Here is a 19,627-nt window from a genome sequence, read left to right as displayed (position 1 = left end):
TTAGCTCACATGTGAACAGCAGACGAGTTTTATTTGCACCGTCCTGCAATAAACGTAACAATCCAAAGAACAACAACAAACAACGGTGTTCCCATCTCCTTTCTTATGTACCGTCTATGGTTTTCTGCGCTAACCATATTTAAGAATCATGAACCAACTAGCCCCCCAACAAGTTTTGTTAAACAGCATTGAACTCATAAATAAGCACAGCAGAATAACTTCAATAAACATTCAATAAAAAACAACCAGTTCTCAGTGACTACGAATTTCTTCTTTGATGCAAAGCTTGAATGCGTCCCATCCTTCACTCGAGATAAGGTGAGACTGAAAAAGAAAAAGAAATTACAAAGATTTTTTTATTTCAATTGTGGCATGCACAGAGGAAGTTCACTGCTGTGTTATCAACAATGCATCCATGTAAAGGCAGACAGACACCTGGGTAAGTGAACCTAATCAAGCATCACAAAAACATGGTGACAAAGTTCTGTAACATAGGTAGGTTCTGCTCTGACTACTCAGTTCATCATGAATTGATACTCAAGACAAGGGGCCTGCTCGATTTACGGGCGTTCTGGCAGCCCGCGGGCAGCCAGAAGCTTGCTCTCAGGCAGGAAGTTGTGCCATGATTACGTTGCTCGAGTGCCTCAGGATAAACCGGAAGCCAGGACCAAGAAATCCCAGCTGCGACGAGTGCTGAGGAGCAACTTTTTTTTTCGGTCGTCTGCTACAGTTTAAGAGGCGAAATGTCAGACAACGCAAGAAGTGCACTCGCTGCTCTCGCCGACGCATTCTGTGCGGACAGCCGTCACCTTGCAGACGAAGAGTACAAAGACGAAGCCGACGCTTTCGATGCGTGCGTCTTCCTCACGATGTTAGAGCGGGAAGAACGGCACCGCACATCCCTTTACGTCGAGAACGTTGTGCCGAGCCACCTGAAGTTCGATTCAGCAGACTGTTTCGCCTGTCACGGCGTACTGTGGCAGCCCTGGTTGGCAAATTTGAACACTCGGAATTCTACCCCGAAGGACTGCGAGGACGCCCCAAAATGCATATGCCTGCCCAGAAGACAGCTCTGATTGACCTGTCGTACCTCGGTACATAGTGTACCGACCATGTACATGATCGGCGACAAAATCGACGTGAGCGAGTCATCTGTTCACGCCGCAGTCTACCGAGTCATCGGATTTCTTATTTCTATCCGCAGACAGGAAATCTGATGGCCCGACAAAGCAGAACGGGAGCGCAACAAGCAGGTGTTCCACGCTCTTGTCCATCGAGGAAGCGGAAGACTGCCGGACATGATCGGCGTGATTTATGGGTGCCATGTCCGCACTTCTAGGCCCTCGGAGTCCGAAAAGAGTTACTACAATCACAAGAAGTTTCACTCCATCGTACTCCAGGGGATCTGCAATGCGAACATTGACACCATGCCGGCTCTCCCGGCAGCGCCAACGATGCCAGAATGCTGCAGGGGAGCTTTTCTTTCAAGAAGAATAAACGAAAACTTTCATTCATCTCTCATCTGACTTTCCGTACAATAACAACAACAGCAACAACAAAAAAAGAGTGTTGTGATGAGAAAAACAAACTGAAATGAATGCAAAAGTTATTTTTAATATTAAATAATTCAACTTCAGACCACCAAATCAGAAAGAACGAAAAATTATCGCAATCTTAGTTTGGAGCTGGTTCTGCCGCTCTCATTTTGTCGTCTGCTAGCTTCCAGATTGGTGCCTGCTCGGTGCCAGACCACGAATGCCTGGGCGGCTCTGGCAGCTTGCAGGGAGCCAGAAGTTGCCGACCCAAAAAAATTTAAGACGTTCTGGCACCACTGGAGGTGACGTTTTGGGCTGCCCGTGAAAAACGAATAACCGACTCTTGCCTCTGGTCGCCCGTGGGCAGGCCCGGGCAGCCAGAAGTGGAAAATCAAACAGGCCCAATGGCTACAGATGGCAGAAAAAAGGGCTATGAGACATCCTGGTATCCATTGTGCGCCTAACCTCTATGTGTATGCCTGTCCTAGATTATACCAGTTCTTGGAAAAACTGCAGCTTCGTCAGTAGTACATAAGGTTACGGTTGTTTGGCTCGGTTTGAAATCCCTCTAAGAAAAATCAGCCTTCGACATTTTACAGTGAGTTAAAAAGTCTGGTATCTTTTTGCCAAAGCTGCACCCAGACTTGGCAATGATGCTCGCTGGGGGCAGGACAGCCCTACAGCAAGTAATTCTGAGTAGATGCACAGCTCTAGGACAGCAACTTTCTCATGACATGAATCAAGCCCACATTTGAGGGGTGTTTAGGTTCTTGTGGAAGAAGAGGCCGCAGTGCTAGCTTCCTGTTGGTTTTGAAGTTTGCGGCGGTATTGTCAGGATCGAGGCCTCGCGTCACGTCAAGCAACAATGACGTTCCCGGCTCAACAGCAAGTGGATAGAAATTCGCGGGAAGGCCTCGATCTTTTCTTGCTTCCCATGCGAGCCAGTTAGCGATCCCCGAGTCTACTCCAAACTTGCCAGTAACGTGGTCAAGCTTGTTGCAAACTGTGCGCCCACTAAACGCAGCACGTGAAGGATTTTGTAGGCAGTGTAGTGCTGCTTGACAGTCTGCATGGATGTGCACAGTCATCAAAGCGTAACGACAGGAGTTACTATGTAGCTACATTCTCAAGAGCTGCAGAGAGGATCTGGACGCGGACCGGCTGGCAGTGATGTGACAGACGCCCTAGCAGCGGACACCTGCACCGTAATAGGCGAGTTCTGCCCCTTCAGGACCCACTGATGCAGCTGTCCCATGCCTCAGCCATCCCATTTGATAAGGTGATGTGTGCTGCTCAGATCAGCTACTCTGTTGCTCAATGCTATGAGCACCAGCATGCTTCAGTATAGATGGTAGTCACTGAAAAATTTAGCTGTCAATTTCTTTGCTTCGCAACACTAGAAATGGCCATGGCCATGCCTTTTCGGCACAGTCATGGCGCGGCTTGTGCCACTGCGCCCGTGCCTCGCAGAAAGAAAAAAACACCGCCCGATTCTCAATGGTGGTGTCAACAGATGTGTTATTAATCACACTCAAACTGGAGTCAAGGCATTACTTTGCGTTCGGTGGGGGACAGTTTGGAGCATCTAACATACATCGGGTGCTTAGCAAGGACAAGTACCGCCATCTCATGGAGCCCTGTGTAACCAGTGATGGCGTACACACATGGTTGCCCCCATGCGTGCCACGCTAGTGAATACAACCTATACGGCTCTGCGTCCCCGCCTGCTATAGTCCAACTGGACCAATGACCAGAAAGAAGCAGGCAAACAATGTGGTTGGGAGCATATCGGGCAGAGAATAGTCGTTAGCGGAAGATGCTCTGTATGGGCTACATGAGCATCTTGGCCAAGCTCGCCAAATGTACTAGGTTAAGCTGGGAAACCAAGAGGCTCTACTATTAGTCTTTATCCACCTTGTGGTGTTACCATGCTGTCACCATATTACCAATAACGGCACATGCTAACACCTAACTTAGCGCTCGGGCGGTGACTTCTATGACCGTCACATCGCTTTCCTCGTAACAATAATTTTATAACAGCCCCATTTCGAACCTGCAGGCCTGAGGCCTGGCTGCAATTCTTTCCAGAAGACCTGCTGCTTGTAAAAAATTTCTCCCAATTTTTCATTAATGTTTCACAGGGTTCTGGAATTTGTTAGCAGTTGCTGCATTACAGGAGAGCAAATATGAGGATAGGTAGCTGCCTATTTGTTTTCAAATGTAGGTGCACAGAGAGTTATCGCTGTTGGACATGTACTTACTGCGGAAAAGTATTTGTGCTGGAATGCAGAGCAGCAATGTGAACAAATTAAACAAATGCTACATATCTCAGAGGCTTATACAGTGAGACTAACATTATATATACTAGCGTTAAATAAATAAGGAATTACTACCATACAAACCTTACAGTCATGACAGCCATTTGTTTTTACTTAACCTTTTAAGTGTCACTGACGTACAGGCATGTTTTGTGCTTTTGTCCAGCCATGTCACTAACGTTTTGGTATGTTTAACCTCTCCACTCAAAAAAACTTCTAATGGGAAAGAAAAACCCGTCACCAAAAGAGCTGAGGGTGTTAAAGTGTAAAAAAAAGTAAGTTGGCCTGTATCAGTAGATTGCTGGACTGAGAATACAAAGCGACCACCCAAGAAGCATGAAAAGAAAATCACTCCCCATACATTTTTGCGCGCTTGTCTTGGGACACTGCAAATCCACCTTGTGTCTCGCTGCCACTCACCCTCAACCCACGATGAAGCCGATCTCTCATGATCGCAATGAACTCCTTGTATGAGAGAAATCCGTCTCCATCCGAATCAAAGATCTGGAACACTGTGTCCACCAAATGGGGGTCCAGGCTGTGACCAGTACAGATCTTGACGGCTCGGTGGAACTCCTCTGAATAAATGTAGAGCATCAGGGAAGAACATGACGCGACAAACAAATTTAGAGAAATCAAGTAGACACTGTGGTGTAGAGGCAGTAAACATGGGCTGCAGTAAACATGGGCAGTAAACATGGGCTGGAGAAATAAAGAAACAAACAAGAACACTGCTCTGTTCATATAACGGGAACCACTGAAAATTTTCCAGCAGACGGAACCTAGGCAAGTGCAATAAGAGTGTATATCACCGTGCAATTCAGAACTCAAAACAAGACTAAATAAAAACGAGGAAAAAAAAGCACCTTGTGAGATGGGCTTGTTGGCATATGTGAACATTCGCATTGCGATAGAAAAGTCATCCAGGTTGTTCAGAAACTGACAAAAGGCCTTGAATTGGTCAAAGGTGATTCCCTGCAGGCAAAAAAGAATGCAGTGCAGACAATGTGAGTGCCATTAACGTGTGCACGGTGCATAAGAAACAAAGGGTTTTATGAAACTCCATGCATTCATTTACCATAATTCTGCTATTCAAAAATATGATAAAATTGGGGCGAAAATAGTTTTCTCAGTGCAAATGCATTAGAAAGAGTAGGCTCAGTTCACAAAACTCCCCACCAGTTTGGTCTCATTCGCTCATTATGACTGACAGACAGTGGCACTCTTGTAAAACGACAAATGCGCATGCTTTGCCAGCTAATGCTGTGCTATGCGTCCTCGGTCTACGGTGCCTTGTGCTCTAGCTAGAGATGAGGCGACGCAAGCTTGCATTCCAAGTTATTAGGGGTAAGTGTGTACAAATAGATTATTTTCATTCCAAAGTAGCAGAGCGAGGTAAAGGGGCACCTATATCCCCGATTTTCTAACCATATTTCGACGTTGGTTACGCTTGTTGGTAGCGCTTTTGATACTCAAGAGTAAATGGCGAAAAGCGAAGAGAAATGGGCAATACAGCCACACAGGTAGGCATGCCGGTAAGAAGTTGCGCTAGTACCTTCTCCTCGGGGATGCGGTCCATGACCCTGTCAATGTAGGCCTCGTAGTTGGCACTGTGGATGTAGGTGTAGCGGAGCAGGATGCGTGCAAAGTCCACCTCCGAGATGGTGGGCATCCCTCGCGAGAACTCAGTGAACTCCAGCTCCAGGACCTCCGTCTGCAGGTTATCCATGAACCTGCACAGCACACGGCAACTCCACTGGTACTGTTACGCCACTCAGAGGAGAGGACACGCCTGGGAACTGTCACAGCATGCTGACGTGCAAGTGCAGCCCACCAATCACGCAGCACGGCTGTTTCCAACCATGGGGCGACAGCTGCTCAATCACATGGCCCCAAGTAGTACATGGGGGGAGGAGGAAAGGAGAGCCTCAGCGAGCGAGGGAATAGGAGACGGAACAGAGAGACAGGTAAAGAGCGCTGAACTCTCTTCAATGTAAGCTGTCACTGGTATTTTAGCGCTGTATTGAACAATTACTCCTGTTTCTCTCCGAGTTGCCTTTCATTATGCCAGAGTTTGGACGCGGACCTGAAGAACCACAAAACTAAACCTCAAACAAGAACAAGATCTCTTCATTAACAGCCTCTATTTCTGTTCCGGCCCATTCCAGTAGAGATGAAATCTACAGACTGTGAGGAAACAGCACCTCACAAAGCTTGTCTGCAAAACCTTGCCGAATGACGCTTCCCATTACAATAACGAGATGAGACCAAGTGGTTACGACTGCTGCGTTAGAAGCACTGAGAAGTGGGCTCAATATCAAGCACTGACCAATGCACCGCATTGTATAAAAGTGCCCCGAAGATAAAATACAACTTCGGTTCATTAAAAAGCATACGTTATACTCATAACAATGGTACTAATTTTATTGCGAACTTCAAACAATTGAGATATCAAGGAAAACAGTGGCAGCTCCCCAGCCACTTTTTCGGCTAATTTTCTACAATGTCAAGGAATCTTGTTTGTGCGAATGGCAGCCGCGGACCAAAGCCACTGACAAGAAACGTGACTGGACGAGTGAAGTGGGGCCTCTAGTTCTGTTTGATCATATCACTTGAATGCTAATGTGCAGTTACATGTCGATAATTATGTTTTTTTGTGCTTACTTATGATACATCACTCCAGCCAATTACATTACTGTGGCGTGAAAGTTGAACGTTGGATATTTCTTGCATTTTTTTTTGTTTAGAAAACATTTTTTTAGTGGCCTGGATGTAGCTGAGTGAGTTTCCGAAGGCTAGTTCTTTCAAAGTGAACAAAGTTGCATTTTGTGTCCACACACACACACACACACTTTTGAAGATGGGTTGGGCAATGCTAAAGCATTGTACGGCTAAAAAAATGTAGAGGCAAAGCAATGATGGAAAGCCACAACTACAGACCTGTGAAAATCGTCGTATCTGAGAGTATCGGTGCCCTTCCTACCAAAGAGATGCACAAGCAGTGTGGTGTCCACACTGTGGAAGTCCTTGCCTTCGCTTTCCTCCTGGAAAATGTTGGGGCTCAGTGTAGTGCACGCAACACATCAGAAAAGCACAGACAAACAATTTATGTTGCCTGCAAAAATATTCATGCATGAAACGAAGTAGGATTTCTCAGAACATAAAAATTCCAGAAAGGAGAATTGGGCTGTACTACTACTACTACTACTACTACTACCAACACACCTTGTATGTTAACCTAGGGCCAATTATAGGTATGTTTGGGTGGAAATTAGGTTGTTTGCCCAAATTACCTATGGAAAGGTTAGGCAGTTTTGGCGACCATAGACTGCAACTTCCAACTCCCAAAAAGCAATTGGTTATTAGGTCTCGTCATAAAAAGCAGAAATGAAAGCAGAAACTTTCTGTACTGTACCTCTTCAAATTCTAATTCTTCAAATTCTTCTAAATTTAATAATACTATGTCTTAGCTTTAGTATGAAACCCTCTATGTGCTTCCTATAACTGATAATACTGATTACTAATTACTGGCCATTGTAAAAAATGCAACCAGACTTTAACTGACCAGTTCACATCTGTTCTTATGAATTCATGCACAAAGCTTAAAGGAGAAAAGAAAGTTTCACAAATTCTCCAAGAAATGCTAACACAAATTTTCAGTAAGTTATAAACAAGTTGCACAGCATATGAATATAAAAGTACAATGTAAATCTCCACACGCTAATGAACTAGAGAAGAACTATTTTGCATGCCAAGTATGAAAAGGCCGTGTAAACTTCTCTGCAGAAGCACACATATCAAAAAGAAGCAAGGAAGCCAGGAAAAGTGAAGCTATCTTGAAAAATGTATTTCCGTTTACACAATTTTCTCACAACTTGTTTTAGAACTGCATGATATTGCTTTTAAGAACTTCTGAGCTAATTATTTTAATTTCAAAATGTACATTTTCCTTTTCTGTAACCCAAGGTATACGCAATCCTAATGTAAGCTTACAGAATAAGATCGGCTGGGCGTTACTTTTGTAATCGCTAATGAAGCAGTTAGCACTTGACTTTGCATATGCAATACACACAAAATTTTTCACGAAGTGTCAATGGAACAGTCCAGCGATTTTGGGCACCCCACAGGCCGCGGCACAGACATGCAGATGTGAATGCACTGAATGCAAATAGCAGGTGCATCCTTTCAAACTTGGAGGCACAATTGTGTCTAAAGGCAAGCTGATCAGATTGCAACATCTTACGAGTGGAGAAAAAAAAGTTCCACAGCTTAAGTGGTGGAAGAAGATGACGACAGTCAGATACGTAAGTAAGTAGGGCAAGTCTACCCGCTTTAGGCTTTTTTTTTTTTTTCGAATCCGGCATGTTTCTGTGTACGATCCCACATGCATATGGCTTTAAAATCATTGCAAAGATGTAGGAGCTACTAAATAATGTCCTGAGTCTTGCTGGCATGTTACCAAGGCAGTAATATAGTTTGCTAGAAACTTCATCGTAGCAAGAATACCGATTATTAGGAAGCACTTAAACTTCACAAACAATATCTCAAGTGAGATCGACCAACTTTCAGCCCCTACCCTCAATTAAGGCAATGAGTCATTGCAATCAGTAATTACAATAATAAGTGATACATAGTTAGGCTGACAGCGGCAAAGTGGATTGTGTTTAGAAAATCCAGCTACCTTTCACTACAAATCACAGATGAATAAAATGTAGAGAAAATGCTGTTGCAATGCATGCATAAAAATTTTGCTTTCTAAGGTAACCACACAGATTTAAAAGAAGCAGGCAAGCAAGCGTCGCAAAGAAGGCAATATAAAAGGCAGGGCTTGAAGAAAAAGGGACAGGAGGAGACATTCCATGCCGTGCAGGATTAAATTGATTGTCACATGAGAAAGCCTTACAGGGAGTCTCGATGGAATTGAGTACAATCTCTGGTTGAAGTCAAAGGCAAGACACAGGTGTTAGTTTCACACACAAGACAACACACACGTAATTTTTCTTGCTTTTTTGTTTCTTTTTTAGTGAGTAGTGTTGCAGGAACCTATCAATAAGACAAAGCGACATAACTGGCTAAAGGTATTCTTATCGTTAAACTTAAAGCAATGGTGACCGGATTTATAACCGGTTTTATAACCGCTCACTCTGTAAATACAGTGGACTCCTGTTAAGACGAACTCGGTTAAGACGAACACTATGGTTAAGACGAACTATATTTTTGATCTTTTGTAACGTCCCCAATGCAAAAAACCTCCGCTTAAGACGAATTTTTGATAATACGAACAAATTTTTTGGTCCCTTCGAGTTTGTCTCAGCAGGAGCCTACTATACTACCACTTTGAAGATTATGTCACTTGTGCCTAAAATCTTTCAAAAATCTACGAAAAGAAATGTTAGCAGTGAATTTTTTTGCATCACTGAAAATGATTGAGCATAAAAGGAGAACAACACAATTTTTTTCTGCAAGGTGACCAACCTTTACTTGTGGCTGCGGTACAAATCCCTTATTAGGTAGTATTTTTACACTGCTACAATACAGAACATCAACATTAATGCTACATTACATGCAGCCTTACTTTTAATATCACTAGCTCAGCAAAGCTTCTAAAAGCTCTCAACTGGGTCAATCGTCCGCAAGGTGGTTGCAACTTCTCAAATTCTTTTTGCAAGATGCTCTAGAGCACAGAGCATTTCGGAAAGCTCTCGTAAAATTTGTCTCAAAGAAAGTTGCTGCAACAACTGTGCAAACACTCACGAATTTGTTAGAACAGAGAGTCACAGGGACAGTAATCAACACTTAGGAGACAGAGACGAGACACAGTGAACACCAACAACAGCGAAGAGGACGCATGACAGCACTAAAATACACAATGAAGCGAAGACAGCAACACCTACAGAGACCACACACACACGCACACACAACAAAAAGTCAAATTTATGCCCGCCTTAATTTCAGTCGCCAATTACAGGTACCTATCTGTACAGCCTCCTTAAACACAATGCACAAACTAGCTGCACTTGCTACAGCAAAAACTAGCTGCTGCACTGCAAAAAGCTTAACGAAAAGCTCTCAAAATGCCAGTCAGATGTCACAGAGCGTGGCAGTGAAATGGCCGCTGCTCAGGCTTTAAGATAAAAAGCTGCAGTTGTTCATCTACTGCCGCGCCTACACTGCAACAAACTAAACACCAAAGCTGCTGCTGCTGCAATCGCTCACAGGCGCCCATAACTTGGCCCACTGCTTCGCATGCAATTGAGGCAGCTCAGCGATTCTTGGGGCCGTGAAGTTGTCAAGCTTGCTCATTTCATGCGCACCAGAAATAAATGCTGCCTCGAAGCAAATGCATAAATTGCAATGGCTGCGCATTGGCCTTCCGAAATGCCTCTATTTCGGAAACAAATTGCACAGAAGCCATGACGCACAGTGGGTGATAAACAACTACACTTACCAATGACCTCCTTGTGCTACATTTAACCTAACTTAACCCGACTCAGCTTTATGGGCTGCTGTCAGCTGGCTGCGTAATTCACTTCAGATAAGCCAAGCAGATGGTGCAAGATGGATGCCACTTGAAATGCACTGAAGTGGATTAATCAGTTTTAGCTTAAGACAATTTTGACAATTTCAGAGTAGACAATTTTGCCTAGTTTTAGCCCATTCAGTCCATTTCTTTTTTACTATCTGGCAGAAGTCTAGAGCCTTAGCTCGTATGTAACACAATAAAAAAAGAAAAGAAAACTTCAAGGGCCTTCTGTGGCTGCCTTTCATGTACCTGCAATGAAGTCCACTAGCTTGCAGTATCTTTTAGTTGTATTTTAGTCTTCAGAATGTTTTACATATTTCAGAACAAAAATTTACTTTTTCTTTGCTTATACACTGCTTGTACAGCTAGGTTAACCAAGCTTACGATCGATTTTTGCACCGCAAACGTGCGACCATGTTGTCACTGACGACAGCCAACTGGCAAAAAGGATAGTGTGAGGGAAATACTGTGTTTAAACGCAATTTTTCCATAAAAAAAAAATGCGTGCAAATTGGAAATGAGAACCTGTAGTACGGCTTACCGTTTCCGACTTTCATCTGGTAAAGTGCAATGTTTATGATTCCCTTGTGTGTTTCACGAAATTAAGTTGTGTCAAAGTGTGCATACATATTATACGTGCATTATATACACTAAAAGATGGCTTTCCAAAGTTTTATTTTATACGTTCGAACTTTCCAACTTATCCCCATGTTTAGCTATTTGATGACAGGGCAGGGTGCAGACAAAAGATTTAGCCTAAAACTTGATCACCCCCACAAAGGCGGCCTGTACCAGCATTAAATTAACGGAGTGCACATAACAGCATTTCTGAGGCTGTAACAAGAAACCCGTAACCAAGCAAAGTATTTACAACTGCAACTAACTTTCAAGAAGAAAAAGTTGCACGCAAAGTTGCCCGTAGGTAGCAACACAAATGCCACGTGAATGGGTGCAGTGTCGACCGTTGCATTCGCAAGACAACAGTCTTGCGTATGCAACAAGATGTCGAGAACAGACAATCAGCTTGACTGTTTGCAGGGGTGGCATGCTTACCAGTTCAGGCACCTCCGCGCCTGCCTTAAGCTTCTTTCCATGGCGTGCAACAGTGCTGAATATTTTCTCAAGCTTGCAGAAAGAGAGAGAGAGAGAGCATGAAGAGAAGTGGGAAGGAGAACAGTCGGTTCAGCAGCAGCAGCATCAAGGGAAAACATCTGCTAAAGGCACTTGCTCGCTCCAGACAATGTGCTACTTCAGCAAGGAGCAAGAGCAAATGCCAAAACAATTACTGCAGCCACTGAAAAGAAACAAAGCGCACAAGGGCGCACACTGGTATGCCATGCAAAGTGTGCACAACAGAGAAAGGCAACCTGGAAACACTAAGCAATATTCCAGTGAACATTTAGGCCATCCCAGGCATGAAAAAGCTTTTATGAGTTCTCACAGGAATGTGAGCGGTCCGATGGGGCCACCTCTGAGGCCAAACAGTAAGGCATGCAACCCCACTTCACACCACATAAAGAAGACAACACACCACAATTCAACTTTTCAGGGTGAGCTGCCAGGTATATATACGTATTTTTTTAGAGCGTTTATTTTGCCGCAGGGCATAGATAAGGGGGTATGAGCTATGATGAGGAAAATTGATTACATTAACATGAAAATATTCGTGATTTCTTTATTTTCAATGTGCCTAGGCTGTATTTCTTTGAAGTTTTTAGGAATGAAAATGAGCAAGAACCGCATATTCCGAAACAGCTATTCAAGGCATGGAATGTTCATGGCATTACCTTACTGGGAACTCGGCCATTTCTGTGCACCAGCTCTCTGAGTGCCTAAGGGCCATTTTTCAAAAAAAACTGTCGAGAGTCAAATGTGGTTACCACTAACATTTTAGAATTTCATCTCAGCTGGAGCAACGCAAACTTGGGTTCTTACAGGAGAAAAACTTTCCATCAAAATTCATCAATTTTTTTCTGATTAATTTGTGCACACTTCGTACTTTTTCATTCATTTTAACTGTGTATGGAAGTTGCCTTAATTAAGTAATGAACAGGCGGTACAGTTTTTTTTTGTATGCCATATGTCGCATAAATCAGGTGCTGCCTTTGACACATCTTTCACCACACAAAAGGAAGGCCACATAAACCAGAACGAATGCTTTGCACAGCATGCTTAAGGTACCCAATACGTAAAACCACCTCAGCTTACATAAAGTTTACATGCTGGGTGATGGGTGCATGAGGCAAGTAGTGAAATTGAGACAAAATGCAAGTGCAATATCAATAAAGCGCCATACATTGCAGTGAGAACTCAAGCTTCATGCTAAAGACTGCATGCACATAACAAAAAAAATAATAACTCAGAGCAACCAAACACACGCAAGCACGCACACCAAAATAAACTTACAACGTCTGGGGGAACGTCGTCAAAAAGTCCAAGCTTTCCAGACTTTTTGAAAAAAAGTGCTGCTACAAGGATTTGCAGAACCTAATGTTGCATGAGTGCGCCCGTGCAAAAGAAGAACAATGTACCGGGAAAAGAACTCAAGGCAACTTAAGCAAGATAAAAATAACAATCAAAGGGCCACAAAATGAATGAACTGATCTTGCAGTGCTTACACGATCGCAGCAGCTAGACTCAAAAGCAATCATAGCATGCTTTTCAATGGGGAGCATATGCAAGAAAAGAAAAAGGGGCTCTACATTTTGGAAGACTTCTCAAAATACATGCTATAAACAGTACCAGAGCCAGGCTCAATACTATAGATGCTTAACGAACATAAAAGGCACCCCATTGTTAATTTTAATCATTGTTTTCCTGTGTCGTGTCCACTTAAATGGGGCATGCACAGTTGATGAGAACTAAACGGATAGTATCCTTTATAAACTGCACTTGTATGCCCTGGTGCACACCAATAATGCACTGGTGCACCTGGCTACCAAATATAGTCACACTGCTCCTCAGCTTGATTTGCTTGCGAGTTCATCATACAGCAAACACGATAAATTTAAAACAGGTGCAAAGAACAGCCACAGGTTTTTAAGGTAGCAAACTAACACCCGGAGATATTCAGGTAGGGAACTTGCCAGAAGCCTGCCTGACAAGATAAATCAAGAGATTAGGCATCTTTGACTAAGTGAGGCGGTGACAATTTCATTAAACAAGCACACCGTTGGTACTGGTCACGAAAAAAGAGAAGCAACACAGATTGCAGGCGGGCCAGTTTGGCCATATCGGGCAATCAACAGCAAGGAAAGACAGGACGACTGGATAGCACACACACACACACAGCGCTGTCTGCGTGCTACCTCGTCATCCTGTCTTTCCGCACTGTAGATCACTCCGAGAGAGAAGCCAATTTTTAGACAGCTTTGCTCAGTTGCACGTTTGAACGTACTTAGCTGGCCAGTTGTGTGTACATATGCGTGTGTATTGGTTGATTTGAACAAACATCAGACGAAAGCAATGCAGCATCCTGTGCTGATGAACTAGTCAATGCCGGTGTTTAGCTTGCCATGGTGCTCCCGCCTTAGTGTTGTCACATTAAAGTTTCTCCTCAATCAACATCAGTCTTGTTGTGCATGCTGGATGTTTTGTGGCAACTTCAGCGCTTGTTTACTGTCGTATTACATGCGCTCTAATTCTGAGTTGCACCGGTCGATCTGAGTAAACTAATTTTAGTCACTGCGCGTTTTCCCTGTTTTAGAGGTCACCCTATATTGTTTAGAGGTTGTCATGTTTTACAAGTCGAGAATATTCATCAGTATACAACGTATTAATCATAAATTAAAAAAGACATTATTTCAATATTTCTCTTAGTTAAGTGACATACGGTGCAGTTTTCAGTAGTTACAACTAAAAAAAAATGGACACACATACCACCAAAAATTCCTGCTTATCAACTCTCTGGTTGCCATCAGTGTCGAACATGTTGAAAGCAATTCTGAATCCGGACTGTGGTTCTGCAATAAAAATGGGAAAGTGTACAGTCACGAAAAATAACTGAGTTTCTTTGAATCGCTGTCACTCACTTGTCAACACAGATAGTAGGAAGAGGTATTCCGTGTACGATATTATACCTGAAAAGCAAAACATACGTGATAGTCACGTAGTACAAAGGGCCCGACGGTAAAAAGCTAGCTTACCCCGCTCCCTTAAATCTCGGAACAATTTTGTCGAGCCGTACTTCCTCGCGGGTGTTTGATCCACCATGTGCTCGAGCTCTTTCTTCGTGAGCTGACGCCGGTGCAATCGAGCTGAAGAAAAAGCGAAGTGAATGTTTGAACACAAGCGCAGTTCACAAAGCAGTATTGCAACAGTGAGGTTCAACACGCATTTTCCCCAGTTATAATTCGCACTTACGCCTTGGTTCTGATTCGGTCAACGATTCGAGAAAATCCTCGGGCGTCATGTAAAGTTGACCGTCGTACTCGACCGACGCAAACCGTATGAAACGCCGCTCACGCTGAGTCAGGTGCATGGTGTGTTCAGCTTCCTCCCGATATTCCTGGATATTGAAAGGTAAGAGATTTTGCTTACCCGTCAACAAAGTGGGAAAAAATACAGTAGGTGACGCACCCGAATAGCAGCGTCCCTGGCTTCCTTGGTGGGCCTCTTGGCCTGCACGGTGAGACGTCGTTTGCTCGCTAGCAAGTACGCAGCCATCGACGCGGAAGCGATTACGCTCACGGGGACGCCAAAGCGCAGGGTCTGCTGGACAATGCGTTTTTGAGAGATACATCTTGAGGGCTGTCGAGCTACGTTTTTTTCAATCAGCTGCAGAAGACCCCTGCGCAAAATGGGCGTCGCCATTTTAGCTGGTTTAGGTTTTCGCTGTTGTCAGACGTCAGTAACACAATCCTCCGCATATTGCGGGAACAGTGGTAGCACCCACAAGTCCGTACTAAACAAGTAAATATAGGTTGTAAAATATAATATGCGAAGTTTGGTGTTTACAAATTTTGTAATAGTTTTATTTAAACAAAAACTTATAACAAAAATGCGCCTATCCTTTGAACGAAAACGAAACTGAACTTGCCGTGATCAAGGCATATGGCACAAGGTGCGCGGCGCGCGCGAATATTTCTGTGCCCTCAAACTGAGATATCTGCAGGTGCAGCGTCTGTAGATATTTATTTACTGCCTTTCTAGCATAAAATTTTTGCGCTGCATCCGAACTCGACCTCAGATAATATTCTCATCGAGAGCGCGAGCTTCACATAGAGTTGTTATTAGTTATATCGTTCTTTTTTTTTTTTTTTTTTGATCTTGAAAAAACCTAAATGCTCGGTTCCCGTGTGTGTTGGATAGCAAGGCTCTTTCTTGCTCGCGCGGCTTTTTTTTATTTATGTGACCTTGGTTGTCAGTCTCACATCCAGACAGATCGACAGGCGGATTTTACGAGGTCGGGCACCTAACGCTCTCGTGCTGAGAATACCCGTTCGAAGGGTGTGGATAACTCTTGATTCAACTTGGCAAAATTTCACCTTGGTTACGCCTAAAGTCCCTTCATACGCCGATCAAGGGACTTTAGTTACGCCCAAGCTTCGGAAGTTTTCAGAATTCGGGGAAATTCTCCATCTTCCATCGTCAATTCACGGGCCCAATATAGACATTTTTCCCGCGCAGTCACATCCGGCACATTGAACGACGCCAACAGAAGAAATAAAAGCTTTTTCCCACAGTGTGATCTCTTGCTCAGAATTCGCTCAAAGATTGCTCGATAGGCAGGTACAACAATAGAAGCCCGGAAGTAGCCGTACGGTTGCAAATCACCCGGCGTCCTGTCATCATGGATTCGAAAACCTGAAAGGACCCGTCTTTTTTTTTTTTTTTTTTACCAAGTATTAAAGAATAATGAAAGGAGAGCCTGTTATTTTTGTTGCCGCATATTACGTGGACCACTTACGTATATCCGAACGATGATGGCTAATTGGGCGCTTGAATGTTTGCGTCATTTTAAAAAAGCAAAAAAGTGTTTCTGGTGGCTTCGAGTACTCAGCTTTACGTACGACGCCACGGAACCACCATGAATACAGATAGATAGATAGAGAGAGAGAGAGAGAGAGAGAGAGAGAGAGAGAGAGAGAGAGAGAGAGAGAGAGAGAGAGAGAGAGAGAGAGAGAGAGAGCTGGTTTCTGCTAAATTCCAGCCAAATCACTCTTTGTACTCAAATGTCAATTCGCCTTTGTTAGCCACATATAAAATACAGTTTTTGCTTCATTGTGTGACGCAATTCAGGTTTACGCATACCTTTCTCGTAATTTTTTTCAGATGGTGCGCGTCCTCTATTCACGTTTCTTTGAGAACACTGCCGCCCCCCTGGTAAGGTGGCTTACCCCTGGATAAGAGATCTGGCTTGCCCCCCCACCGACCATTAGCAACGCGGAACAAGCGCGATACCACACGATTATGCCTTTCATTTACTGCCAAAATGCTTGGATTTTTTTACGACGACAGATGTGGATAGTTTACAGGACGGGAAATAAATGGTCCCGCTCCAGAAAAGTTAAAAAACAAAGTATATTTTCTTTTAAGAATTTCTTTGAACTCTAACACGTACAATGTTGCTAACATTCCTTTTTGTTGTTGTTGATTTTTTTTTTTTTTGCCCCATACATATATTTCTTTTCCAGACAGGGCCGCCGGTCTCCTGTTCAAATAAAGTACTTCTGTCATTCTTCTACCTGTAAAGCTAGATTTCCGGCACTCTGTTATCTTCTCAAACGGCCACGCACATATGCACAGACGGGTCGGCGTGTCCTGCGGTATGCAACGTTCTTTAAGGTTGTCATAAAAAAAAATGTGGCCAGGGTTCCCTTTGCGACGATATATAAGCGTATATCCACGTGGAGAGCCGATATGGTTATCATTCGTACACAGCGCAGAAGCATTTGGCTGCTAGCTTGCCACAACAGAAACCACAACCGCATTCAAAGGTTGGTAATTATAAGTCTGCAATTGTCTGGCTGATACGCGTTTGCCCCATGACCGCCGGGAAAACTCCTTTCGCTTGTAGCAAGGACAAGAACGGAAAAAACGTATACTGACGATGAATCAAGGGATTTGGAACGCAATGGCTTCTTCCACACCTTCTCCTATTGTGCCGTCAGCCATTGCAAAGGCTTGTTCATAACAGTCGATCACGTGCATACAGGCAACTGATATTCAAACATATATCAGATGCCTTTGCGGCTCGTAAGTTTGGATGAAAAGTATTTGCTTGGTTCTGTTCTTTTTTATGGGGCCTTGATAGTAACTGCAGCATTAGGTGCGAAATTTTTGGGAGGCCTATCAGAAATTTGCATACATACTGGCCCGAAAATGCGCACTGCCACCGCAACCTTCCGGAAATTCCTAACTTGTCGATACATTTCTCTCTGCAGAATACATGGGAAGTATTGGGGCGCAAAGTGTATATATATATATGCGCGTTGATATAGTAGCCATGGACCCGCTTTCTCATGCATAAAACATGCGCCTCCGGGAATCGCCTGGACAAGCAAACGATATGCGGCCCCGCAATTAGGCAGAAGTGCTTCCAGAATGCATAACGCCCGTAAGCCCCTCCCGCCTCCCCCTCTTGTGAGACAGATAGATAACAACGAAAAAATACAAAACTCTTACGGTGTCATGCCGACATTTATCATAACACGCGCGAGGGGTAAAATGCGGTCGGGCTCCTTTTTCCGGCATTCTTCGGGCTTACAACCGTAACATGTGTCCGTAATCTCCGAACAGGCGTCGAGGTGGGCTTCAAAGCGGGATACTTGTATCCCCAAGAAAGAGATAAAGAACGATAACGGGCCGCAGCATTCGTGACGCGGCATCGCTGTATCCCGGCGGATTAAAACAGCGTGGCGGCCCGCCCGCGTTTTTCGAGGGGTTCGCAAAAAATGATTCAAAGGAAAAGCAACAGAGATGAGCTTCGGCGTCTTCGATGCGGCGCGGTGATCAGAAGCCAAGACCAAGTGCTTCCAGGCGATCGTAAATAGTGTATTAGCGCGCATTACTTTAAAACGTATCCGAAACAGATCAGCGTATAACCACGGTGTACGAACGTAGGTTTTTTCGTTGCGGGCTCTCTCGATTGCGACGTGGTTTGGGGATTAAGCCAGAGGTCTTTTTTACTCTGTGATCTTTCTTTTTTTTTTTTTTTTTTTTTTACGGGGCGCACGTATTGCGAAATTCGACGAAAGTTTCCAGGGAGACTGGGGCGCAGTAGAAGTTTCTGAGCCTGGCAAGTTGCGGTGACAGCTCGCAAGAATTTATGCGGATGTCACGAAGAATAGCACCATTCAAGCGAAAACTATCGGCGTATAGAGAAGGCATGCGTGGGGTAATTCTTTTATAAGGTTTTTTTTCTTAAGTCTACACAATAGCAACGTCTGGTTCACCCAGCACACGGTGTTGTTGATTGTCTTCAAGCAAAACATAAGGACCAAACCTACCGAACCCAAACTCTATACAAGGAGTATCTGCGAGGGGATGGGTAGCTAAAAATTGTCTGGAGTGAAATTACAGTGAAATACCTGTCTGTGTATGGACACCTAAAGGAACCTGCAAATGTTTTTGCTGCTTACTTTTAGCGGGTATCTCCCTCCCGCCCTCCTTCCCTCTCCCTCTCCCTCTCCTCCCCCTCTCCCTCTCTCTCTCTCTCTCCCTCTCCTCTCTCTCTCTCTCTCTCTCTCTCTCTCTCTCTCTCTCTCTCTCTCTCTCTCTCTCTCTCTCTCTCTCTCTCTCTCTCTCTCTCTCTCCGCTACACTAACAGCTGCAATAACAGTCCTGCAATAGAATACCGAATTCCACAAATTCCAGCATCGGCAGCCCGGTGTCTTACATCAAAGGCAGAACCATTTATGTGGTGGCGGATTGCCCAACGAAGCTGTTTCGGTTCGTTATATAGCTTGCAGATTTTTTTTTCTTCCAGCTGGACTGACAAATGTTAGCTGGAAGTAACAGCCAGCAGCCGGAACAAAATCTCAATGCAGCTGGAAATGTGCTAGAAACTGAATTTCCAAGTAGAAATTTCGCCTATTGCTAGCTGGAAATATTTCTAGCTAGAAGAAATTTCTGGTTCAATAATCCAGATAGAAAAAAAAAATGGTATTGCCACCTGGGCTGTATGCATCCACCCACGCATTTTCAGTGGGTTGCTCGAGCAGGGAAATGTCCATGTACAAAAATCGCGGAGGGGGGGGGGGGGATTACGCACATTAACGAAACAAAGAGTCTGACTACACCTAAGCGCG

General features: G+C 44.1%; 1 protein-coding gene across 4 annotated transcripts; it reads right to left on the bottom strand.

Moving 5' to 3' along the window:
• Micu3 (Mitochondrial calcium uptake 3) lies at window positions 1-15,259 on the bottom strand. 4 transcript variants are annotated; one of them, XM_077684586.1, is made up of 12 exons: window positions 14,955-15,259; window positions 14,739-14,883; window positions 14,522-14,632; window positions 14,408-14,455; window positions 14,256-14,338; window positions 12,783-12,863; window positions 11,430-11,501; window positions 6,794-6,897; window positions 5,409-5,586; window positions 4,720-4,828; window positions 4,274-4,431; window positions 1-324 (listed from the first exon to the last, which is right to left on the bottom strand). In XM_077684586.1, exons 1-12 carry the CDS (start codon window positions 15,186-15,188, stop codon window positions 253-255), a joined length of 1,395 nt encoding a protein of 464 aa, XP_077540712.1. In that variant the 5' UTR covers window positions 15,189-15,259; the 3' UTR covers window positions 1-252. The 4 variants fall into 4 exon arrangements, with proteins under 4 accessions (XP_077540712.1, XP_077540713.1, XP_077540714.1 ...); XM_077684587.1 differs by lacking the exon at window positions 11,430-11,501; XM_077684588.1 differs by lacking the exon at window positions 12,783-12,863 and having other exon boundaries at window positions 14,955-15,258.
• Between the last annotated feature and the right edge of the window lie 4,368 nt (window positions 15,260-19,627).

This window comes from Haemaphysalis longicornis, unplaced genomic scaffold (genome assembly GCF_048455015.1).
Source record: "Haemaphysalis longicornis isolate Haplotype H1 unplaced genomic scaffold, Haemaphysalis longicornis Haplotype H1 scaffold_9, whole genome shotgun sequence".
NCBI classification, from domain to species: Eukaryota; Metazoa; Arthropoda; class Arachnida; order Ixodida; family Ixodidae; genus Haemaphysalis; species Haemaphysalis longicornis.
The sequence above is the reverse complement of the archived record's forward strand: the minus strand, read 5'-3'. Positions and strand labels throughout refer to the sequence as shown.